Source organism: Heterodontus francisci, chromosome 9 (genome assembly GCF_036365525.1).
Source record: "Heterodontus francisci isolate sHetFra1 chromosome 9, sHetFra1.hap1, whole genome shotgun sequence".
NCBI classification, from domain to species: domain Eukaryota; kingdom Metazoa; phylum Chordata; class Chondrichthyes; order Heterodontiformes; family Heterodontidae; genus Heterodontus; species Heterodontus francisci.
In genome coordinates this window covers 54,550,162-54,576,096 of record NC_090379.1, presented here as the reverse complement: position 1 = coordinate 54,576,096, position 25,935 = coordinate 54,550,162, and the positions used below count along the sequence as shown (strand labels likewise).

Sequence of the window (25,935 nt, the reverse complement as noted above, 5' to 3'; positions counted from 1 at the left end):
AACCGTCTGTGTAAATAAAAATTCACCCAATTTCTCCAATTCTTTTGCCAATTCTTTTAAATCTATGGCCTCTGGTTTCAGACCCACTTGCCAGAGGAAGTAGTTTTTCCCTACTTCCTCTATTAAAACCCCTCATAATTTTGAGATAGTTTTCTATTGTTATCAAAACTGTAGCTGTTAGGTCTCCACATTCTGCCTGTACAATACATTTTAAAGAGACTTACAGTTTTCAAAAAAACTCACGTGAAACATTTGCTTAAACTACATCAACTGCAAGGGCCACAAACTACACTGAAGGTACAAACCACTAGCTTAATATTGGGCATTTCTGCTAGTTTTTATTCATAAGGGTCACTGATTTCACATTTCAAATGTCTCTGTATGAGAAAATTCCATGAGAATTTATATAGACCTTTGCATTTTAAGTCACTTGACTGGTTAGTAAATATGGACTGATGAATAGTTAATAGACTGGTCTCACATTGTTATGTTGGGAAAGGCCTGGGCTAGTAAGAATTGTGTTACAAACATCCATTGTGTTCTCCCTTACTGAAGCCAATGAAAAAAACAAATACATGTCAATGCAGATAATGCTCAAGAGTTTCATTACAGATTTCTAATGCTGAAGTTTTGAAGGATTCCCTGAGCACTCAAATTGTAAAAATTAAAGCAAGTTTCCTTACTTTAATATTTTTTTCTTCTTTCAACCAGTAACAAGTACAGTCTGAGGTATAGGTTTCTCTGTGGTAATCATCCTATTTGCTCAGGAGTAGCAACTGAAACAGGGAAAATACAGTATCATCTTGCTTCCACATGATGTTCTAATTAAGCCCCTGTAAGGACTGACCAACCAATGTGGGGAAATTATACTGACAACGCCCTGGGATTCAGACCAAAATTCAATAATCCATTACTAAACTTCAGTTACAAGCTTGCTTCCTTAAAATTAATACATAGAGCAGTGATAAATGCAATCAAAATTTTTTTTATTATATTTTGGCATTTGTACCTTGAAGGTACTCATTGGACTTCATTTTTCCAAAGTAATTCAATTACAGGCTGCACAATGTTCTCTTATTTTACATATCCTGACAGGAGCTCCTTTCACAGAAAGGATTCTTTATAGTTTGTGCAATTATTATATTAAAGGATATGAAATGTAACAAACAATTTTTAATATGCTGCTGAAAAATTGGCCTTTTTTAAAACTAATGCATAAAACCTAGTTTTGGAATAAATAACCAATGCAATCTTTCAGTATAGTTCCAGATGTTGCTGGATATTTGTCTAGAGTTAAGCCCAAATTCTATGAAGCCAATAAAAAGTATGAAAAACAAGACTGAGAAACATAACTGAAAGGGAGTTGTATCTTTGTAAGATAAAGCAGTGTGCTTAGCCAAAAAAATCCATCTGTGCGCTAAATTTCAGAAATCATCTCAAGAAATTGAATGATGATGTACCTGGGGCCCCCTGCAATACAATATGTTTCAACTACCTATCTTAATGCAGCAATCTATTCCGACTTTAATTAGCTATGGTTAATCAAAGTTCGAGTCAAAAGTGGGACCCCCTTCATATAACATGAATCCTCAGAGTGTAATGTGTTAATGAAGAATGTGTTGATTTTTTTCTCATTGATATGGAATCACAATTTTTAAAAATCTGTTTAGCGGGTAGATTGATTTTGAGTAACAAACATTAACAGAGAAGTTCTTTGTTTCTGATGGGCAGATTATTTTACTGGTATTTCCCAGAAGTCTAAGAACCGCATGCATAAGACCTATTAGAGCTAACAATATAAACTGGCATATCATTATCAGCTTTCAAAAATGTGCACTTGAGACAAACCTAATGATCCTTAAAATATAGATTTTAAAAGAACATTTTTAAAATACCTTAACATTGCTGTGTGATAATTGTTGTTAGGGTGTCAGAAGGTTTGATAAATCAGTAATTATCAGTTAACAGAAAGTTTTGATAAACTGCCAAAAGTGATATTTGTTTAAATTCTGCACAAATGAACAGTGGCACATGTCTGGTATGTCAAACACAAGTGAGTTAGCTTATAATCCACTTCCTCTGTGCATTTCACTTGATTCCAATTCTCATAACTCTGCCAACTGAAACTATGCCTATACTGTAAATTATTCATGCCCTTACAAAAAATGTACACACAGTCTCATAACTGCTATCTACTGGGGATTTACAATCAGCACTAGCTAATGAGAACTGGTTAAGCCTGCATTCATGTCCTTTTCTTGAAACTGTTGTTTGATTCTGATACATTCTGTGAACAGGCGGATTTAGCATTAATGGGATTCTCATGAACCCACTTTCACTAACATTTATGATAAAAACTAATGGACAGATCTATGCCCGTGGAAACACTGGAATTTTATACTAATCCTCGATAGATACACATATATATGGAAGTGAAGGCATCTCCTATACTTCAGTTCTTCCCACCTTTGTCCCACCATCTTGAAGCAGATGGAATTTCAATACTATCGCAACAGTGCAAACTTGTATTTCATGTAAAACTCTCACAATTTAAGTCAAACCTGCCTGTCATTACCTGTTATAATATGGGACAACAACCAGTACTATATGACTTCAATTACAAGCTTAAGCTCTTGCATTCCTTTCACTAAAAGAACTCTCATACAATTGCTAAGCAATACATAGAATTCTATTATTTCATGAATCTAATCAAAGTTATGTGGATATTTGACTATACTTCTGATGGGACCCTCTGTTTAAAAGGACATGGTTAATTGACAAAGTCTCTGCCATTATTGTCAAGTTGTCATATCATGCTTCAGCAATTACAGGAGAAATTTTGGAGAATTTAACAAGTTTGCTTTAAAATACTAGATGCATTTTCAGACTGTAGCTCCAGATTTGATCTGAACATGGATACCTTAAACAATGTGATATAATATTTAAAAATAATGCCTACTGATAGACTATATGCATGAGAAATTATTATTCAATCATTATCTCAGTAATCTTGTTAGAAGAGGTTTAAGGTTACACAGAATAAAAAAAAATCTAGGAGTCTGATGAAAACCCCCAAAACTATGCCTACCTGGTTACTGACCCTAACACCCTGTGATTAGTGGCTTGTGTGATCCATGTTACTGGAAGCAGAAACAGTGAATTGGTTTATCTTTTGCTCAATCACAGTAAAAGTTGTACCACAATCCTTTATGAAGTAACACCATTGTCTTCAAACTCTGCAGAGGTCATTAACGTGCTTATGTGGGGAGGGGGAAGAGTAATCCAAAGTTTCCACAGGGCCAACCCATTTACTGACCCAAACACAATTTTTCTTTACAAATATTAACCCCATTGAAATTATCAGTTTATAATACTGCTTCAATGACTGCTAACGATTGTCGTAATACTGCTAAAAATTGCACTGCACTTAACTACTTGATTAATATTTCATGTAAAAATATCAGTTATATAAAAATACCAATAAAAACATGTTTCATATCAAAAAATATTTTGAGAAACTATTCCAGTTGCAAAAACGCTGCTAAATGTTAAAATATGGCAATAATTAATGTATTGCAAAAGACCATGCATCAGGTTGAAAAATTAGCCATTTAGCAACCAAGCTAGTTCATCTCACAAAGCTAATTTCTGTGTCAGCCACAATGTAAATACCACTGTGTCTTAATGAAACTAAAAAAGATTTCCATAATATATTCCATTAATTCCCTTGTCATCTATTACACTCGTACTATGAGTAAAACCTGATGGATATCAAAGGCTGTTAAAACATTTGCTATCACATCCTGTTTGTCCTGCAGCTGTGAACCCCTTCATTTAAGCGGGACAGTTTTACATGGTCATTCTTGACTAGAATGCTTAATTTTTTTTGCCTGAATTGTGCTGTTTTGCCATCACATTTACTCCAAAGAACCACTGGAATTTAGACTGAAACCGAGCCGCAGTGATGCAAACTGTGGTCATCAAACCAATCCACATGAGATCAAATAAAACAGAAATGTGAATTTAGGAACATATGTATTGAGTGATTGTATATAAACAAAATAACATGTCTTTGAATACAAACCTTTTGTATTCATAAATATTCAATGTGACTATGTGCCTTGGTACACTGGAACTTCATGAAGCCATCCAGACTACCTACCAGTTTATACTTTTACTGGCTCACCAGTAAACTGTAATTGTCTGTTTCTCAGCTCACATCATTTGCAATCATCTCTCCATGTACACAGAAAGGCCTTGTCCATCTTCGGTGTCACTGGAATTTACCAGCTAACTGTAGCAAAATTCAAACTGGCTAACAAGACCACACCTCACCTAAAACAAGTTTTGTTGCACCCCCCATCATGTAATCATATATGTGTGTGTGTATGTATACATAATATATATATATATATATATATATATATCTTTAATTTCCCACAGGATCTATAATTTTCTATTTTGTGTCTTATCATATTGGAAGGGCTGAGAGTTGGTGGGTAGAGGAGCATTTCTGATTGTCACTGCACACATATACATCTGACAAACAAGAAAAATAAAGGCACCTAAAAAGGTACTGGAGTAAAATTGAACAAGCACAACACTGCAAGGTTCACAGTACCAAGGTCAAGTCTACATCTCAACTGAAACACTTTCAAGAAGTTGATCAACAACATAGTAATGGTGCCTCTAACACACAAGTGTTAAGAACCCTAAGGTTTCACTAAATAATAATATTTGAACTATTTTGCTTGATAAAAAAGACAAGGTTTTTTTTTAGAAAGATCTCTGTTTGTGTAATACTGAATTGTAATACTCCAAACACCATGGATTTAGTTCTCCATGGAAGAGTCAATGTGCAAAGAATTCTGACTGTCTTGCTGTAGCTGAACGTTCTTTGACTCTCAAAAATATGCATCTTCTTATCATTGTTTTAGACTCCTGTTTAACACATTTCTTTGGCTTCTTGGTATCCATTGCATTGTCAGCTGTTTTTGTCCAGGAACGTGGGAGAACTGCAGAATATAAGCTATCTGTTCATTGGGCAGCTGAAACAAAAAGTCTTTCAGCTTGACAGTGAAGTGTAGGCAATGGCTTTGGAAGGTCATTGTGAATGCAGTAGGCAGCCTGGCCTACAACGCACATCACTAATGCATAGTTAAAACTCAACGTTCAAACCACAAATTCAGGAACAGAATCATCAGCTGTAAGGTCCAGAGATGAATATTTACTTGTTCGTTTGACTATGAAGGTTTCCTTTGTTGAATTGTACTGCTCTGCCAAGCAGCGGTTACAGCAATTACCTTCCGCATTCAGATTATGAGCACAGCCAAAAGTGTAGCTCTGAGCAGTATCTTGGCAAAGGTTAGCTAGCTCCATAAAGTCCTTCTGATAAAGGCGAATATCATCCAAGCTTTGGCTATGCCGGTCTGTGGAGGTCTTTGGTTTTCTGCACACAGGCTGTATATAACAAAATCAATACATCAGCCGTCATGTCACTCAAAGGACTTCTGAACTTTGATTTGAACAACTTGATAAATGCTCTATTAAACCTATTCTCTAAAAATGTGGGAAATCTCAAGAGGTCATAGACAGGATGGTAGAATGGGCAAACAAGTGGCAGATGAAATTTAATGCAGAGAAGTGTGAAGTGATTCATTTTGGTAGGGAAAATGAAGAGAGGCAAAATAAATTAAAGGATACAATTCCAAAGGGGGTGCAAGAACAGAGGGACCTGGGATTATATGTGCACAAATCATTGAAGGTGGCAGTGAAGGTTGAGAAAGGGATTCATAAAGCATACGGGAGCCTTATCTTTATAAACAGAGGCATGGAATATAAAAGCAAGGAAGTTATGATAAACCTGTATGAAACACTGGTTCGGCCTCACTTGGAGTATTGTGTCCAGTTCTGGGCACCACACTTTAGTATGGATGTGAAGGCATTACAGAGAGTGCAGAAAGGATTCACGAGAATAGTTCCAGGGATGAGGAACTTCAGTTACGTGGATAGACTGAAGAAGCTGGGGCTGTTCTCCTCAGAGAGAAGGTTGAAAGGAGATTTGATAGAGATGTTAAAAATCATAAGAGGTCTGGACAGAATAGAGAGAAACTGTTCCCATTGGCAGAAGGATCCAGAACCAGAGGACATCAATTTAAGGTGATTGGCAAAAGAAGCAAAGGCAACATCAAAAACGTCTTTTCCGCAGTGAGTGGTTAGGATGTGTGGCACAGTGGTTAGCACCGCAGCCTCATAGCTCCAGTGACCTGGGTTCAATTCTGGGTACTGCCTGTGTGGAGTTTGCAAGTTCTCCCTGTGTCTGCGTGGGTTTCCTCCGGGTGCTCCGGTTTCTTCCCACATGCCAAAGACTTGCAGGTTGATAGGTAAATTGGCCATTAGCAATTGCCCCTAGTATAGGTAGGTGGTAGGGAAATATAGGGACAGGTGAGGATGTGGTAGGAATATGGAATTAGTGTAGTGCAAATGGGTGGTTGATGGTCGGCACAGACCCGGTGGGCCGAAGGGCCTGTTTCAGTGCTGTATCTCTAAACTAAACTAAGTGTGGCGGAGGCAGATTCAGTTGTGTCTTTCAAAAGGGAAATGGATAATTATCTGATGAGAAAAAATTTGCAAGGCTACGGGAAAAAGGCGGGGGAGTGGACTAGGTGATTTGCTCTCACAGAGAGCTGATATGGACATAACAGGCCAAATGGCCTCCTCTTGTGCTGTAACCATTCTATGATTCAATGATTCTATGAAGTAGACTTAAAAAGTTGACAGGAAACTCTTGATTAGTGCATCCTATAATAGATGCTTGACAAAGTTCAACCAAATGGCTGAAAATTTGATTACATACACCAAAAACAAATAAAATTGGGTCTGATTGAGTAACCTAAACTTTGGAAACATTCTATCAGGTAGACCTCAAGGTTTTCTGTGCGGCAAACACTGAAGCTTCATTAACACAATAAAGCAAAAGTTATCCAATCTAAAGAGAATGAAACATCTGAACCGATAAAATCACTTAGTTTGGATTTTGGATAATACTTTGGATCTCAATTCTAACATTATGACAACTCTCTGTGTATCCCATTTTCACTGGGTGGGTTGGGTTAAAACAAAGGCTAGCATCTCTGTTGACCGAGTCTGCTACTGTTGTGCAGGTTTTGGTGTCCAATCGCCAAGATGTTGTCATGACTGGCTTCAACATGCTTGGAGAATAGTTACAGACAACCTGGATTCTGAAACTCATAGTTCTAAGCTTGAACAGATAAGTGAGCGTAAATTTAAAACAAATCCCCTCCAGTGGTAGCATGCATGGAATATGCAGGAATAATTGGTTGGAATTCATGTCAGTAGTAGTTCTGTATCATTATGCAGCTCTGTATAAGTAGGTGCTTCCTCAAAAAGTAGTAAGATCCCTGGCAGTGGCAGGTCCATGAGAATTAATCACAGATATAGACAGTGAGGCTTCAACAGCCACTGCAGCACAGAAGTTAGGTACAGAACCACCCACTGTGCTACTCCTGCATCTAGGGATGCACTTAGTTGTGGGGCACACCTACATACAGCATGGAGAAGTTCACAACACAGAATGGGCAAATGAACACAAAAGCATATTAAACAAGCATACTAGCATCTAATAAAATCAATTATTTGTTTAAAACAGCAATATTTTGCAGCTTGCAGTTTTCCAGTTGTGCAGGAAAAGAAGTGTTCGTTGCCCAAATATGTGTCTGACTCCTGTGATATCTGCCATTGGTTCCTGGAAGGTCAGCGCAGCATAAAAAGGTAATGGTGAACTTCGGATGTTTCATTGTGCCGGAAGTACTAACTGCAAGGGGTGGTTGTTTTGGTTGCTATAGGCAGTAAAATTGTAAACATTTGTTTTGAATTCCCTTAAAATGCTGCTAGATAGAAATATGAGATCTGTTCTCCCGGTTTTATTGCAGAAATTACTGGAATTCTGTAAATTGTCATTCTTTCTCCAGAAAGTTTCCCTCATTGCTTGGTCTTTTAAAAAAAAAATCACCTCAAAAGGAAGTTCCAGCGATACCTTGCCTATCACAGTTTCTGCACACTTTGCAAAGCAATTTGCAGTTTTTAGGGTTATATTTTAGGATTTCCATTTTAAAACTAATCTAGCTGCAGATGTCATCACTCCTGTGATGAGCTGACTTGCTTACTGGACTAAAGTGTGCTTTTAAAGCAAAGCCTTTCAATCTGCTTCACTTGAAAACAGTAGAAATTCCTATATTATTAATTCTGTCATATCTAAAAAAAAGAATAAACCTGCACATATAACACTTATTTTGGGCTGAATTTTACCAGCCCCTCAACGCTATGGGTCACGGTGGGGGGAGGGGGCCCGTAAAGTTCTGCGGGGAGAGGCCCGCTTCGACCCCCGATGTTGAGAAGGGCCCGCCGCATATTACCGGCAGCAGGGCAACCTCGGTGCGGCGCCGAGCGGCAGGGCCTTCATCTAAATATTTAAATTAACATAAATAAGATGGCGGCAGCCATCCCACACCGATTTTGCAGCCGCCGATTGCAACTCGCGTGCCTTCAGAATTCCATATGGAGTTCCGAGGCGAGAAACTGGTGGGGAGGGATGAGGAGTAAAACTTTCAGGGCAGGAGGGGTGGGGGAGCGGGGAAAACAATTTTTATTGGCTGTGGGAATGGTGGGAAGGAGTTGAAGGGCAAATGTGAGAAGGTTGGGAGGGAAATGTTCGGGTGGGGCCTAAAATCAGTTCTGTTAATAAAGGGCATTGAAAAGACCATTGTGGAGGTGTTGGGGAAGGACCTCCATCTCCTAATTATTTATTGAAAACAAATGAATTCTAATACACCTTTAAAAATGTAAATTTTTGCTAAGGGCTTGAAGCCCTTTAAAAATGGTGCCAGTACCTGCACGGTGGCGCTGGACGCTGTTGCCGGGGATGTGGCGGCCACCCCCTCTACGTTGGGGGAAGCCGCTCTGCCCCCTCCATTTAAATGAAAATCTGCGTGTAATATTGCAGTGGCTCGACGGTGGCACTTCCGTGTCAGAAGGCCGCCGAGTTTGAAACGCGATATGCTTATGAAATTCAGCCCTTTATCTCCTTGACAGGAGTACTGTCTGCCTTTAGATGAATCACAACATAAAATCCTTCTTATGAGTGAAACATTCCAGATCTGACAGGATTCGCCCGCAGTAGGGAATGGCTTCCCCTCCCCAGGCTTGCCCTGTACATTCTGGTATGTGAATGATTCATTGCCAAAGAAATCAGGTGTGAATCCCATTTCAGACCCAGAACTTGAAAAAGCTTAGCATTGAATGGAAGCAGATTAGATGGGAGCTAATTTTCACTTGCTAACAAAGAACATTGGGCAGAATTTTATCCTGACCTTGGAGAAGGGAATGGAGGCGAGGGGGCACACAAAGGGGTGGTGTGCCCGACATTGTCCTGACCCCCTGCTATTTTGTCCAGGGCGGGGAAGGCCAAGGACGGCCTTCCCACCCCAGGCCAATTAGGCCCTCAAGTGGCCCTTACGAAGCCTGGTGGCCTCCTAGCAGGCTCAGGGGCTTCCCTTCTTTGGGGGCAACACATGGCCCCCGGAGGGCTTCCCTGGCAGTGCAGCCCTCCCCACCCCCCAGCAAGCTCCCCTCCCCACCCCAACCCTGTCGCCGGGGCCTGCCTGACTGGCCCTGGTGACCCCAACCCCATTTACCTGTGTCCCGGGGTTGGGACATCTTCGGTACTGCAGGCCTCTTGCAATACCAGAAGTGGCCATCACTCCCGGTGGCACTGCTGGTACTGCAGAACTGTCAGCCCTTTGACTGGCTGGCAGCTCTGGAGGCAGGAAGTAGTCCTTTACAGTCATAGGGCTGAATTTTACCAGCCCTTTGATGTCGGGGGTCGTGGCAGGTGGGGCCATAAAATAGTTGCGGGAGTGGCACACCACGACCCCCCACGCTGAGAAGTCCCCGCCGCATATTACCGGCGGTGGCGAATTAATTTTGAAAAATGCAGATGAACCTACCTGGTCCTGGCGGCTGTCCGACACCTATATTACGAGCGCTGGCCGCAACCCGCGCGCCTTCAGAAGTGGGGAGGACTGAAATTATCATGGCGGCGGGGGGGGGGTGCGCGGGGTGGAGTGTGGAAAACCTTTTTTATTGGCTGTGGGAATGGTGGGAAGGGGTTGAAGGGCAATGGTGACCAAGTTCAGGGGGAAAAGGTCGCATTAGGAATAAAGTTTTATTCTGGTGGGAAAGGCCCAAAAATAAAGTGTGGGATCATTGTGGGGGTGAGAGGGGATTCCAGCTTTTTAAAAATTTTATTTAAATCAATATGAAATCAATTTCTCTTTAAATATGTATATTCAATTGAAGGGCTTGAAGCCCTTTAAAAATAGCGCTAGCGCCTGTGCGGTGGCACCGGACGCCATTCCTGGGGGCGGAGCGGCCACCCCCTTTACGTCATGGGGATGTGGTTGCTCGCCCCCTCCATTTAAATGAGCCCCCTTGTGACATATCGCTGGGGCTCAGCGGCGGCGCCTCTGTGTCAGAAGGCCACCGAGTTCAAAGGGCGCCACAGCGATGTGCACCGCATTAATAAAATTCAGCCCATATCGTCATTTAAAGCACAGAATGAGGTCATTCAGCCCATTGAGTCTATGCCAGTTCTCCACAGAGCTATGCAGTCAGCCCCACTCCCCAGCTCGATTCCTATAGCCCTACAAGTCTATTTCTCTCAGATGGCCATCCAATTTCCTCTTGAGGTCACTGATATTTTCCTCTTCCGCTACCCTTGTGGGCAGCGAATTCCAGGTCATTACCACCCACTGCGTAAACAAGTGTTCCTCATATATCCCCTGCGTTCTTTGCCCAAACCTTTCAATCTGCGTTCCCTAGTCCTTGTATCGCTTATCAATGGGAACAGATTTTACTGATCTAACTTATCTAGGCCTGTCATAGTCTTGCACACTTCTTTTAAATCTCCCCTCAATCTCCTTTGTTCTAAGGAGAACAACCCCAGCTTTTCCAACCTAACCTTGTAACTATAATCCTCCATCCCTGGAACCATTCTGGTAAATCTCCTCTGCATCCTCTCAAGGACTCTCACAAGGGATGGTACGCAATTAATTGGCTGGCCGCTGTTAAAGTGCAATGCTGGTCCGACAGAGGGCTGAGGTGGGGTCTCCCTCTGCCTTCCAGTCCATCACCGAGATAAAATCTTGGCCATTATTGTAATATGAGTTCTCAGCTAGTTGCTTTATGCAGATATTTGATTAACATTTCAAAAGTCTTAAGTGGTAAAGCATATTTGAAAAACTAGTGTAATTTGCCTGATTGACAAAATTCATTTTAAAATGAAAATGCCAAAGGTTTTACATTTGAAAGAACATTTTAACATTTTTTGTGCAATGCAAACAAAGAGTGTCCTGGATATTAGAAATTTTTGGAAAAATAATGGTAAATTAATGGCGCATGCAAATATTAGTCTGTAAAACAAAGGTCATGAGTTCCAGTTCTCCACAAATTACACGATTTGCCCCACTCTGCCATTAGCCTCGACAAAAGCAAAAAAATTGCAACCTCAATGGGAGCCTGTGCATTGAAATCAATGGTATGCTGGAAATCTGCTTGACTGGAAAAAAAACTGAGCGAAACTACTGGGGTCTGTGCAAAGCAGCACTCTGAGCGAGCTTGTACAAGCCCATCTTCTGTATCTACTCCGGGGCTCCCCTCCACTGATCTCTGGATGCACAGCAAACAGGTGCATGCAGTACAGAGGCTGTTTTCCCTCATTACGTCATTAATTTACATGCACCTGCCCACATATAGAGATATTAACTCCTGAACCTTATTTGCATGGCCTGACTCTGAGTCCTGCCCAAAGCCAGAGGGAATGAGGTTACTGCTGGCAGGTGAACCAATCGTGGAACACCCCACCACAAGCCCCGCTCCCCCTCCTCCCCACACCCACCCCCCTCACCCTGCATCCTAGCCCTCCCTCCTACCCACACTGGGCAGGTGCTGGAGTGGGAGGGTTGGTGGCAGCTGGGAGTTAAAATCAGCTTTTTGGAATGGAGAACAGCCCCGTGGCTTTGTTGGTTCGTTCACCAATTCTTAATTTAATTTTTTTTAAATTTAATTTAATTTAATTTAGAGATACAGCACTGAAACAGGTCCTTTTGGCGCACCGAGTCTGTGCCGACCAACAACTACACATTTATACTAATCCTACATTAATCCCATATTCCCTACTACATGCCCACCATTCTCCTACCACCTACCTACACTAGGGGCAATTTACAATGGCCAATTTACCTATTAACCTGCAAGTCTTTGGCTGTGGGAGGAAACCGGAGCATCCGGCGGAAACCCACGCGGACACAGGGAGAACTTGCTAACTCCGCACAGGCAGTACCCAGAACTGAACGCGAGTTGCTGGAGCTGTGAGGCTGCCCAATTCTAGAATAACAAATCCAGTTGCAAAGAAATATACTTGAACGCAAGAAAAAATATGTATTTGTTGAACAGATCCAACCAAGTGCATTCGGAAAACAAATTATAATTTTATTCATGGGTGAACTTACCTGTGGTAATGAATCTATACTTTGACCATAAAGTCTCACCACTGTTTCAGAAGAACTAGAAGTAGAAGAACTCAGCTCCCGCACGATCAGTCCTGCATCAAATGAAATAGGTGCTGTTAAAATACTGCGGAACTCTTTACAAACACAGGTTGAGGTGGTGTCCAAGGAATCATCCACTGATAGAGTGCCCTCAACATTAGAAATTTTTGGAAAATAATGGTGAATTAACAGCGCATGCTAATACTAGTCTGTTTAAAAAATCCAGCAATTTGTGGGGAAGAAATAGGTCATGAGTTCCAGTTCTCCACAAATTACACAATTTGCGCCACTCTGCCATTAGCCTCAACAAAAGCAGAGAATTGGCAACCTCACTGTGAACCTGTGCATTGAAATCAATTGTATGTCATGAAATTGCTGGATTTACCCTGTAAATGTGAATTCATCTCACCACTGCCAGTTAGAGCTGGTAATTCATGTCATAAGGACTCTATTAATGATGTAATTTATGGTCCTGACATGATATGCAACCTTGGAAACCCAGAAAGGGAACAAATGAAGCTGAGAAGTCCCAGTCCAGCAGTTAGTGAATTGTTCCTTGAGGTTTTCAAAGATAAATTTAAATCACTCTCTGTGTTACTTTTGTGGAAGCCTTGAAGTCCACACTCCCACGAGTGTCAGAAGCAATAATTTTCAGAATGCAAAGCTGTTATGACACTCAGAAATGCAAATTAGACAGGTTTCTTTCAAAAAATAAATTTGGGAAACAGTACATAAGTAAAAGCGTTTATACATTTCACATAACTACTCTGCCATTCACTCATAACTTGTCAAAAAGCGTTACAACCATTCCCAAACACAACTGGGTTATAATGCCATCTTCTGCTTATTTATTTTCTTTTCCTCTGTCATTCTCAATCCATGCTTTTTCTTTCCCTCTCTATTTAAATTGACTCTAATTTGTCCAATTTCATTTTCCATCATTCTTTCTCTATCATTTGTTTCATTGGATAAGAAGATAGATAATTGGGCATGATGATCATGAGGTCCCAGATGTAACATTGGCATCGCGATACCATCATCAATACACGTTTCCAGCAATTTGCATTGTGAATATAGTACAATCTGAAGGGTGAGGAAATAAATCCAATTCCTGTCACCTGCTGCAAGATGCATCATTCCAATTTCTGGGGCAGTTACTCCACGTGCCAAAGACTAGGGCCACAAAATTAGACTCCGTTGCACCATTAGTGCCAGTGCAACTAAAGCCCCAAACTCTGAAAATCTCAGCCAGACGTTTCCAACCACTTCCGGTGCACCCTGAATGGCAGAGCGCTAGTGTAAATGTAGTGTGTGTGCGGCAGAACCATGCAGAGTGGGATGATCATGACATCATAGAATCATAGTAAGTTTAAGGCACAGAAAGAGGCCGCTTGGCCCATCGTGTCTATGCTGGCCGAAAAACGATCCACCTATTCTAATCTCACCTTCCAGCCTTTGGTCCGTAGTCCTGCAGATTACAGCACTTGAGGTGCATATCCAGACTCCTTTTGAATGAGTTGAGGGTCTCTGCCTCAACTACCCTTTCAGGCAGTGAGTTCCAGACCCCCACCACCCTCTGTGAAAAAGTTTTTCCTCATCTCCCCTCTATTTTTTCTACCAAATAGCCTCTAACACTGATTTGGTGCATAATCTGCCATTTTGGAGAGCATAGGTCCAATTAATGTCCTCTCAATCACTCCCAGCTGAAAATGCATTCAGCTGCATGAGGGACCACCCCCTCCCCCTGCCCCCAACCACCCCCAACTCTCCCACTAGCATTTTTTTTTAAAGAGCTAACCATCCAACTTCCAGGTGAGGTGCTTTTGACTTCCTTTTGCTGGTGCAGAGAAGCTTTGCAACATTTTGGATTTTCAAAGGGAGTGGTGCTGGATCTTGACAAGAAAGTCAGAGGAGCTGGTTGACCTATTAGGAGAAAGTCTGCTTCAGTAATTGGGCCTATAGTTGCAGTTCCTCTTGGGCTGCAGCATGACTTGGAAATGCGGCAAAGGCCGTAATGAGGGGAGGCAGTGTGCAGTGGGAGGAAGAGGTGGGCTCTCAATAGAAGGCCCTATACACCATGGGTCTTTCTGGAACACATATCCTCCCTGCACCTCATCCAGGAGCATTGTATGAGGTACTTGTGTTTCAAAAAGGAGATGGTCACTGAACTGTACCTCCTACAACCTGACCGCTGCCCTAAATTTCTATGCCAGTGGATCCTCCCAGGTGAGAGCAGGTGACATTAGCAACATTTCTCTGTTCACACTCCATCGCTGCATCTGGACGGCAAAGCTCCCTGGTTTTTTTTTTGGTGCGTGGGTAATTTCTTTCAGTGCTCGGCCCCTTTTAATTTTTGTGCACAGCCGCACATGCGCAGTAATTTAGAAGGCCCAACTTGTGCGTGGCCTGTGCAGGGACTTTCGCACTGCTGTGCAGTCACACAGCTTAGAGGGAGCATTGCTGGGTGGTGGCAGAGGCCCTGTATGGAAGGAAGGGGGACTTCATCGTTTTCTCACTGGCCAGGGAGAAGCAGGAGGAGAGAGCACATGGATTTGCCAGGCTGGTGGGATTCCCAATGGCACAGGGTGCAATCAACTGCATGTGGTCTGCGGGCCCCACATTAGTGGAGAGATGTTCTATAATCACAAGGGCTACCACTCTGTTAACGTCCAGTTTGTGTGCGACCATGCCCAGATGATCCTCTTGGTGAAGGCCTGCTATCCTGGCAGCAACCACAAAACAGTCATTCTGCGCCAATTAGATGCACCTGCCATCTTTGATGCACCACAATGAGCCAGAGGCTGGCTGCTGGGCAACAAGGGATACCTGCTCTACAATAAATGCTGCCAGACCTGCTGAGTTTTTCCAGCACTTTCTGTTTTTATTTCATATTTCCAGCATCCGCAATATTTTGCTTTTATTTTACCTGCTCTACAGCTGGTTAATGACTCCCCTCCACCACGCGGGGACAGCATAGGCCAGATTTTCAAAGCCCGCTAAGTGCGGAAACAGCTGCAAGTGCCATTTGAATATTGTGTTCTGGGAGGTCAACACTGGGTCCCGCCACCTCCAGAATGCAATGCTATTTTCAAAGTGCCACTGGCAGGAAGGGAAGGGGCCGGGCACTCACCTACAATTAATTGTCTGTTGAGCTCATTGAAGAGCTCATTAACAGTCTTGTCAGTAGCAGTGAGCAATTTTTAAAGGCTGGGAAAGGAGAAGACGCTATGGGGGATTACGACAGGGTTGTGAAAATGTGAACAGTGCGGAGGGCCATGAGGGCTATGGGAAGGGTTGATTAAATTAACACAAATAAAGCTTAGCTGCTTCAGATGTGTCTCAGTGTGGATATTGCTGCATCTGGAACAGTTTAACTTCAGAGTGGACAGTGGCAGGAGTGGGAAGTGAGCCCACTGGCATCACTATGGCAACTGGGGTTGGCACAGGAAGGCCTGGTGAATGTTCAAGGACCAGCTGAGAGAGTTCAGATGGGAACAGGCTACCCTGCCATTGGACCGAGCAGCCAGGAGGAGCTGTGGCAAAAACCTCCTGGACAGCAAGAGGCCAGAGGAGCACAGCAGGGGCTGCCAGGGGATACGTTCCAATGTGCACACAGGCCCGCCAAGATCCCGGGTAACTGGTTTGTATAAGCAACGGCAAGCCTAATGATGGCTGCTGCTTGCCTTTAAAAATTGCACTCAATTTCCCATTACTGTCTCCATAACGTTTTGAGAGCTGGACTCACTCTCAGGCCAATTATTTATTTAGCATTTAGAAATAGTGCCGGGGCTGGGACCTAGACATGCTCCGGTCATCGGGGTCCCAACCTAAAAATGAAAATCCAGCCCCAAGTCTACAATGAGAGCCATGTAGCAACCAGGAGCGTTGTGGAGCACACTGTTAGCGTGTTGATGCAAGGGCTCCGCTGCCTGGACTACTCGGGAGGAGCCCTCCAGTACTCGCCAGAGCCTGTCTCCAGGTTCGTGGTGATCTGCTGCCTCCTCCACAACCTCACTATCATGAGGGCACCTTGCAACCAGGCCATCAAGGCCATCTCAGGAGGAGTTGGCAGAGGAAAAGGAGGAGGAAGAGAAGGAAGGGAGGTAACCGGGACCCCTTTGCTCCAGATAGGCTGTCCTTCAGTGGATACTCAGACATCAGTTCCCCTTAAGATGTCATTCCCACATCACAGTTATCCACAATTCCCCACTTTTCAACCCATCTGATATGGACCACCACAGTGTCCTCTTGGCCAAAATCCTAAAATAAAAGCCATTCCATAACAACTTTATCCAACAACACTTCCAATAATACATACAAAATTTAACTATTAACAATAGTGCATCTCCTTAGTGCCCTTGCCTTTTTGAGTGCTCCTATGCCATGCTGCTCCTGTGGCTGCGGCACGGTTGGTGGAAGGCTGCTGGCCGAGACTGCACATCGCCTTGCAGAGCAATCTCAAACAGCTCTGTGCCTTGTGGGCCCAGCTTCAGACAGCACCACTTCAGCATGGGCAGCAGCAGTCTCGGCTGGCTGCAGGCAAAAAGGCTACAGGAAGGGCACAGGCAGAGTGGCAGTAATAGAAGCACACAGGCTGTCATCCTGAGAGAGGACAGAAGGTCTTCGAGCCACTGGCACACCCCCACTATGGTAACGCCTCAGCAATCCTAGTAATCTGTTGGAGGACAGATTGCTGGACTGCTGAGAGAGCCTGCAGCCCCTTTGAGCACTGGTATCTGAAGCCAGTCTCTGTCTGCATGGCACCAAGTTGAATTTGCATGGCAACAAGCATGGATTTCATGACCACAGTCTGCACTTTCACTCACTTCTTACTGAGATGTTGGGTGGCTTCTGCTTGTGCTGCAGTGGTAGCTGAGATAGTGGCTACAAGATGCTGGGTCCACAAGTGCTGTCATGGAGTTGATCACCAGTTCCACACTGAAAAGGATGAGCTCCAAACTCTGCACGAAGCCGTGTGCCAAGTTGGAGCTGAACTCCTCTACACTACTTGACGGTGACACGAGGCAGTTTAGCATGTCTGCCAATGCATCAAACATCCTGGTGTGCATATTCATCAGCATTTTCCTGTACGCTGCCCCAACGAAGTCCTCATCCAAGGTCTCTGCAGCAGACTAATTTACGAACAAAACCTCTGGGTCAGCTGACATACGAACTATCCTTTCCCCCTGCTCTGGCTGCAGCCACTGTTGTCCAGTGACTCATCACAGGCTGATCCCAACTCTATACTAACCTCGAAAGTTTGCACCGTGCCAGTTACTGAGCTGATGGCTGCGAGTGTCAGGTCATGTGACAGTGCTTCTTCAGAGGTCTGGTGAAGCTCTCGCCCTTCAGGATCGGTCTGCACTGAGGTGGGATTTGTGATTGGATACAAGGTAGGAACATACCTTCATCCTCATTGAGGATGTTGCACCCAACAGCTGGCCCCGTGATGCAAAGAACTGTTTCCTCCAGAGGGCTCAGTTGACGAAGGGGTGTCTATCCTCCACCAGTTCTCTGCTGCTCCCTGTGGTTGTGGGCCATCTTGCCCTGAGTGTGAAAAATGTCAGTGCTTTGCAGTGTGTTTGGGTGATGGGCTTGCCACAGCTGAATAGCTGGAGGTTATGTGGAAGCTGAGAGAGGTGGGTGCAAGACTGGCAGCATTGGTACATATGAGGGTGAGATGGAGTATCTGAATGGTAGGCATGAATCCTGATTGCTCATGATTAAGTGATGGGGCTGTGGTGCATTGAGCAGCCCAAGAGGTTGGTGGTGCCATGAGTTGGCGATGTCATGTGAAGGTGCTGCATTCACTGACCTTGACCATTCGTGTGAAGTCATCGAACTTTCTGCAGCACTGCAGCCAGATTCCATGAACTGACCTTTCTGGTTATGTGCTCCATTCCCTTCTCAGGGCATGCCTTGAGGGCCTCCTGGCCTCGCAGTGGAAACATGTGGCTGTATTTTGTTGTGACGATGGTGGTTCCAGCGGTGGGCCGGAAGGTGGGGGGTGTTGAGACCCTGCCTTGGCCCTCCGTCGGACCTCCATTGCAATTACACAGTGGACAGCCAATTACTGCCCGCTGTCTGGGGTGCTGTGCCTTTAAGGGATGAGCTCCAGCCTCCAAGAGCTGCAGGCCAATCGGAAGGCCGGCATCTTTGCAGTATTGGCAGCGCCACTGGGAACGATGGCCACTGCCAGTACTGCAGGAGGCCTTGCAGCATCGAGGACAGAGAAGACCCTGGGACAGGTGAGTGGGGCTGGGGTCACCGAGGCCAGTCAGGCAGGCCCCAGCGACGGAGTGGGGGGGCGGTGTGGTTAGTACCAAGGACCGGGTCTTCCCAGAGGGGGTGGTGATCACTGCCGGGTCCCTTTGGGGGCCCTGGCTTGCCCCTAAAGGAGGACACCCCCAACCCTGTTAGGAGGCTGCCAGGTTTTACTTGGCCACAGTTCCCTGTAGAAGCAAACCTCTCCGCCTTCTATTAAATTGAGGCACAGTTGTGAAGAGACCCTTAAGTGGCCATTAATTGGCCAAGGGCCTCTATTGGTCTGGGGTGGGTAGGCCCAAAAAATTCAGCCCATGGTGTCTCTCCTCCTTTCACTTCCATCAATAATGCCTCCAGCTTTGCATCTGAAAACCTGCGAGCCCTCTCCCCTGCCTGTTGCTCCATTTTCTTTTCCTTCTGGCCAAGTCTTCCAGAGACAGTTGCAGCAGCTCCTATTGCATGTGTGCAGCTCTCCTTTAAGAGGGGCAGGCTGCCTTTAAGAGTCCCAGGCTGGCTGTGTGACATGCTAGCCACACACTTTGCTGGGCCTCCTGTTGAGCATGCAGGCAGTCAGAAGCACATTCTGTGCTGAGCTGCACACCAAAATCATTTAGGTGTGCAGGCAACATAAAGTTTGTGCGCTGCCTGGCTCAATGAAACTAGGCACAGAGTAATCATGCATCGCAATCCCCATGCCTAGAAATGGGCCTTATCGAATTTTCCCCTCTAGTTCTTTTCCTATATGTTTCCTATCAGTCAAACTGTAAAGAAAGTATTTATTTATACCTAACTTATGAAATCCAGAATCACCATAAAGAGATTTTTAAAAACACGTGTTTATCTCTCGCCTGATCACCTTGAATAGCTCAAAGCATTTCCGTATCAAAATAGTTTAAAGTGCAAGAACTCTATGTGGGCAAATCCAGCAGTGATACTACAAATGGCAATGAGATAAACAACCAGGTAATCTACTTTAATAAAAAGCAAAATACTGCGGAGGCTGGAAATCTGAAGCAAAACCAGAAAGTGCTAGAAATACTCAGCAGGTCTGGCAGCATCTGTGGAGAGAGAAACAGAGTTAACATTTCAGGTCTGTGACCTCTCATCAGTTCTGACAGAAGGTCATCAACCTGAAACAGTGATGTTTTTCATAATCTGTTCCATTATCATCTGGAAAAGCAGAACTCAGCAAATAAAAATCTTATCAGAAATGGCAAAGACAGTTTACCTTTCTTCACCATATAACTTGGGCAGATTACTTCAAAGATACAATGCGAGGGAAATTGAGCCAGCTTAGGCAATACAAAACAAAAGCACAATAGCCTAGGAATTCTTGGTAGGTTCCCGTGCCACCGGAGATACGGTGGCTGGGACATCCAGCTGTCAGTCTGCCCTGATGCTGAGCTCACCCCAAATTCCAGGGATGAGATCATTAGCATAAAAGGAGCAGGAACCTGTCATTTATGGCACCTCCCTAGCATCCACCCCACCTTGTCATCCTATTAGTGAGGGATGGAGGTCTGGTGGTGGTAGGTGGGCCACTCTGCACCACGAGCAAAATTTGGGAAATTATGCTTCAGTTGCAATTTTTCTAAGAGAAACGAATTGCTCTGGGATTATTTCTACATCAGGAGCTGGTATTGTGCCAGCTCCTGCAGAGCAGTGTACATTGGCTTTATGATAGATGGAACTGACAGGAGTTTAAGCTGGGGACATTATTCTGCTGGTTCCCCTTCTTAATGATGTTAAGATGTAAGGGATGTGGTATGGAAGGCAGCCCTTCAACCCCCTGTTCCCCTCCACCCACAACCCTGGTGGAATCCATATCACAGCCAGAAAGCGGCAGGTACCTGGTACAACCCAGTTCTGCCCCAATTTACCAAGGAATTTCAGACTGATGCTTTTAGCATAAAATAATTTGCATTTCAAATAACAATAGTGACTGAAGATTCTCATATTAACTTGTGCTTGTTTTTAGTGCAGTATTCAAACACATGACTACATTATTTGCCCTCAAGTGTCTATATATAATGAGATTTTCTGCATTGTTTCACAATGCCCTGGAAGGAATTCTCCCATGACTGCTCACCAGCATGTCCATTCAGCTGCCGTGACATCAGCATCTCCTCAGTGATGTGAATACACATGTCGGGACTGACCTCTGGGGCCAGTTCATGCACTTGCTCCAAGTCCTTGGGATCATCAACCAGCATTTCTATTTCTAGGACAAAAACAATACACTTAGCTCTAACAGACTTTAGAAGCCTCATTTTGCAATCTCACAATTTCCAAGGAATTGGGAGAATGAGTAGCATTTTTCCACCCAAAGGCACTTTGATTGACTCAATCCTGTACCGTAAATAACAGCCATTCTCCTAAATTCCAAACATATCAATCAGAAAATGACAAATCCAAGCTTGGCAGTAATAATAATCTATATTTACCTGAAGTAACATTATCCAAGGATTTTGCATATTATTGAGGTTGGTTCATTTATTTAATAGATTTACAGGGTGCTTGTGAATAATCATTCTAAAACTTTCCTTTCTCTTTCCTTGTGGGGAAGAGGTTTGCCATCCATTTGCTACCTCATGGTGACTGCCTGGCCAAGAAGAACAAGCCATGCATAGAATTGTAGCTGTCAGTCTGGGTCCTACAACACTTGGCCAACACCTTCATGCAGGGTATTTAACACGGCATTTCTTCGTGGACGAAGATTTTAGGAAGGTTGTATGCAGTTTTATGCTACTGGGCTTTCAATAACTTTCCTTTGTAAACAGTTATATTCTGATGAAATAGTATGCATAACATGGTAATTTTCATTTTCTAATAACATTCAACCATTTCTTCAAATATTATATGAAATAGCAGCTGCTGAAGATATTACAAAAGGCTCTATGCAGTCCCTGAGAGATTTGGAGTTTATAAGTTGGAAATTGAAGCCTTCACTCATCTGAGGTCTTCAGCTTTAAAAAGACATGTCTCAGATGATACCATAGAGATACATCATATACTTAATGCAAGTTAACCTACTGCTGTATTTTCAAAAATGTCAAACCAACAGGGCAAGGTGGTCATGAAGAGCAAATTAAGGGCAAATGAAAGGAAGTATTTCTTTGCACAGAGGATGATCAACTGTTAGATTGGCTTACCATGAAGGATGATTGAGGCCTAGACACTTAACTCATTAAGAAAACGAGATGATAAAAGATGATAGAGTTGGTATTCTGGAAATATAAGATCAGATTGGTCAAAGGGCCTTGTTCATCTGGATCTATCTTGTGAATTGGGACCTGCATCCATTTTGGTAAAGTAGCCCAAATCATCTACAGTTCCCTATATGTTTGCATTCTTAGTCTAACTTTTTTTTCTATAGTGCAATCCAGTATTAAGAAGTGGCATGGACAGATTTCCAAAGGTTTCTCATTCTTTTAAGTATTTTTATAATGTTGCTGTATATCACATAACCCCTACAGTACAATAATACAATAATCATATCTTTTTGGTATGTTCATTGCAAAATTAATACACTGTATTTCCAGTGAAAATGTGCTGCAAATAGAGGCATGCTTGATCTGTTCTGTAAAATCCACATTATGGCCCTGATCTTGACGGTGAGTGGGGTGGGGGGGGGGTTGCAGATGGGAAACCTGGAAGTCTGGGTTTCACCACACACTGTGGAGTTTTCACTTCAAACTGTGCATATTCGTGTCAGGATTCCCACCCGCAAGTCAGCCTGATTGTCAGGTTGGCTTTCAGTTGGGTGAGGAGCACACTGGAGCAAGCTGCAGCTGCTACTCAGAGGGATTGCGGGGTCTGATGCAAGGCAAGAGTAAGCTTGGGAGCTAGGGAGAAGCACTCCTGCGTCTCCCTTCAGCTATCAGCCTTCTTGAAGCCTAGGAAAATTGGCCAGCCAGTGTTAAACCTGAAAAGTAAATTAAATAGGAGGCTGTCGGTTTCATTTTAATATTTAAATGGCCAACCTGCCTCCTGGGAGCGGGATGGCTGCCCACCCCTTGTACCACCTCTATTAAACCCAGACGTGGGAGGATTGAAGGCAAGTCAAGGTCAGATGTGAGAGTTTTAAAGTCTTAACATCTCACACAATGCTAACAAAACTGTTGTTAGGGGTTAAAGTTCAACTTTTTCTGGGATGCATCTCAGACCAAGTAATTGAGAAAACAATTAATCTGTGTTTCAGGATTTGATCAACCTTTTCTTTAATTTTTAAAATGATCTAGTTCATCAAAGTTTAATTATCAGTTTGAAAGTGAGGCTTAATAACAGTTATTTTATTGAATAATGTAGGTGAAGGCCCAAAGTCTTAAGTGCAGAATATGATCAAGGTTGAAAAAGAGTAGGAGAAAAGTTGAGGTAAATCAAGGGATATTGATCAGACAACAGACTCAGTTTCAAAGAGTGAAAGGGAAATAATGGTAGGGAGCCTGATTTTTAGATGAGCAAATTGCCAAGGTGCTAATGGTCTCAAAAGGACTCTCTTGACACTGTAGAAACTTCAGACATCAGTTAGAACCCTGTCCTGTGTTCCAATGGTGATAGACCTGCTGGAGATAGTGAAGCGTGCATTAATGCATGAGTAGTCCGACGCTGTTCTCTCAGCATCAACAGCTGCTTACATTTATATATCACCTTAATGTAGGCAAAGGTTTGGTCAAAGTGATAAGGCTTCTAGGAAGGTCTTACAAGAAGAGGAGAGAGATGGAAAGACAAAGTTTTAAAGAGTAAATTCTAGAGCTTTGAGCCTAGATGGCTAAAGGCATAGCCATCAATGGTGGAGTTAAGGGAATGGAGGATGTGTCAGAGGCTAAAGTTGGAAGAATGCAGAATTCTGATAGAGTTGTAGTACTGGAGGAGGTTACAGAGATGGGTATGGGCAAGGCCATAAGACATTCAAACATTAGGATGAGAACTTTAATTTGGAGGCATTGAAGAACCGGGAACCAATGTAAGCCAGCAAGCACAACAGTGATGGATGGGCAGGATTTGATGTAGGTTAGGATACAGACAGCAGAGTTTTGGATGAGCTTAAGTTTATGAAGGGTGAGGGATGCAAATCCATTCAGAAGAACAATGGAATAGTCAAGCAAGCCTTCCTTTTTGTTCCAGATTTGATGCTCATTTTCTCTGCAACTATTTGTGAAGCATCTCGGAATATTCTTCACATTAAAAGCACTATTTAAATGCAAGTTAGAGATAAAAAGTCATTTAAAAACACAAGATGAAAATTCAGTTCACAGTTTTCAGCCTAGTTCTGTATCTTTTGATTTTTTTTCCTGCTGACTTGTAAGTTTTCAAGAACTTTATCTGACAATTACTCACTGCCTCTTTATCGCTATAACTTCATTAGAAATAAAGAACAAGGAACTTGCATTTATATAGTGTCTTTTATAACCTCAGGACATCGCAAAAAAGCTCTCAGCCAACTAAGTACATTTGAATTCCAGTTACTGTTGTAATGTTGGGAGATTCAGTAGCCAATTAGCATACAGCAATGTTCCACAAACAGTAATGAGAAAAATGAACAGATAATCTGTTTAATGATGGTTGATGGATAAATGTTGGTCAGGACAACTCCTTTCATGCTAATGTTCAAGTCTCTAGAGTCAACGTTCTGACTCAGAGGCGACAGTATTATCACTGAACTAAGGCTGACGCATTAGTGTCACAATGGGTTTCCCTTATAATTTTTAAAAAGGGAAAAGGCCAAGAGATGGTAGGTCAGGCTGTATTCAATGTATTCTGTGCCCAGCTGCCAGTACCATCACACCCATCTGTATACACAGACCTCACACTTGATGACACAACTATTATATATGAAGTCCTGACTAATGGTAATACTCAGTTATTTCAGGTTTTTGGTAGAAAAACATTCTAGGGTGATTAACAACCAGCATAAGCTTAATTGGTCATACCCTAGGTGCTAACAGATGCTGGGACACTGACCTGGCAATGACTAGGGGGAAGTGTCTTCATAATCTCAAGGTAAACTGAGAGCCAGTCACAGAGCTGTGCCATTTGCTGTAAGGATGCCTACAGCCAACATGCGCTATAAGATGGCACAACCATAACAGTAACAGTCAGCTAAACCCAAACCTGCCTTCACCTTTTCTAAGACATTCTGAAATGCTGACCTATGGGATGATGTCCTACAGTTGAAAATAGAACCACACACCTTGCAATCACCTCAAGCATCACCACCCTGCTTCATCAGCCTTCAAGCAGAGAGTTGGAAATTACACTGCTCTGCCACTTGCCTACCAACTCTGTTTAATGACTCCACTTTGGGTTTCCTTTCATTTCATTCTTGTCTGTCACTTTTTCCCCTTCAGTCTTGGCAAATATTGGTGTGAAATGCCTTTGAAGCCTTTCCAAAAGCCTAAAGAACTTTTGGCCCCTTATTCTGTCAGGTGTCCATTTCACATCTGGACCCACCATTAAGCTGTCACCCAGCACACATCTAAAACTGTACTTGGAGCTATGAAAAATGAACTGATCATTAAAAAATATGTGCAATCAGCACACTGCATTTCTGGTCAGCTTTGTACAAGATTCTGTTTGTGAGTACACTGTACCAGTAGTGGGAAGTTTATCCTACTATGTTTTAAGAACAATTGTTTATACCACACAAGTATGTTACAAAATATTTACAAATTTATTCTGTAAAAAATGAATTGTTGCAAAAAAATAGTAAAACCAGAAATTGTACTTGATGAGAAGCAGTCCTTCAGGTCAAATCTAATAATGCCCCCTCTGACCCTCCACCACCCCCATGATATCCAATGGGAGTATATACTTAAGACTGATTCCATCAATGGCCTTTCAGACCCTCCCCCTACTTCCTTAAGAAATGAAAACATTTCAGGGAAAATATCTGCAGATCAACCTTGATCAGTAAAGTCACTAGTCCAACAGTTTGTTCAAAGAGTAATGAAGCAAAAGATGTTGTCCTTTCCTGGAAAATACTCCCTTTGAGATGTACTCTGTAAACAGAACTGAATACGTGACAACATTCTCGTCATGTAAG

The 25,935-nt window shown here is 43.1% G+C and overlaps 1 protein-coding gene across 3 annotated transcripts in view; it reads right to left on the bottom strand.

The window, feature by feature from the left end:
- Window positions 1-969: 969 nt before the first annotated feature.
- The window catches only part of frmd6 (FERM domain containing 6), a 159,379-nt gene continuing 134,413 nt past the window's right edge, over window positions 970-25,935 (bottom strand). For all 3 annotated transcript variants that reach the window (XM_068039098.1, XM_068039099.1, XM_068039101.1), the window contains 3 exons: window positions 20,980-21,111; window positions 12,588-12,679; window positions 970-5,460 (listed from right to left, as the gene is read on the bottom strand). In XM_068039098.1, the coding sequence (XP_067895199.1) occupies window positions 5,173-5,460; window positions 12,588-12,679; window positions 20,980-21,111 (512 nt within the window). In that variant the 3' untranslated portion in view covers window positions 970-5,172. The remainder of the gene's footprint in view (window positions 5,461-12,587; window positions 12,680-20,979; window positions 21,112-25,935) is intronic.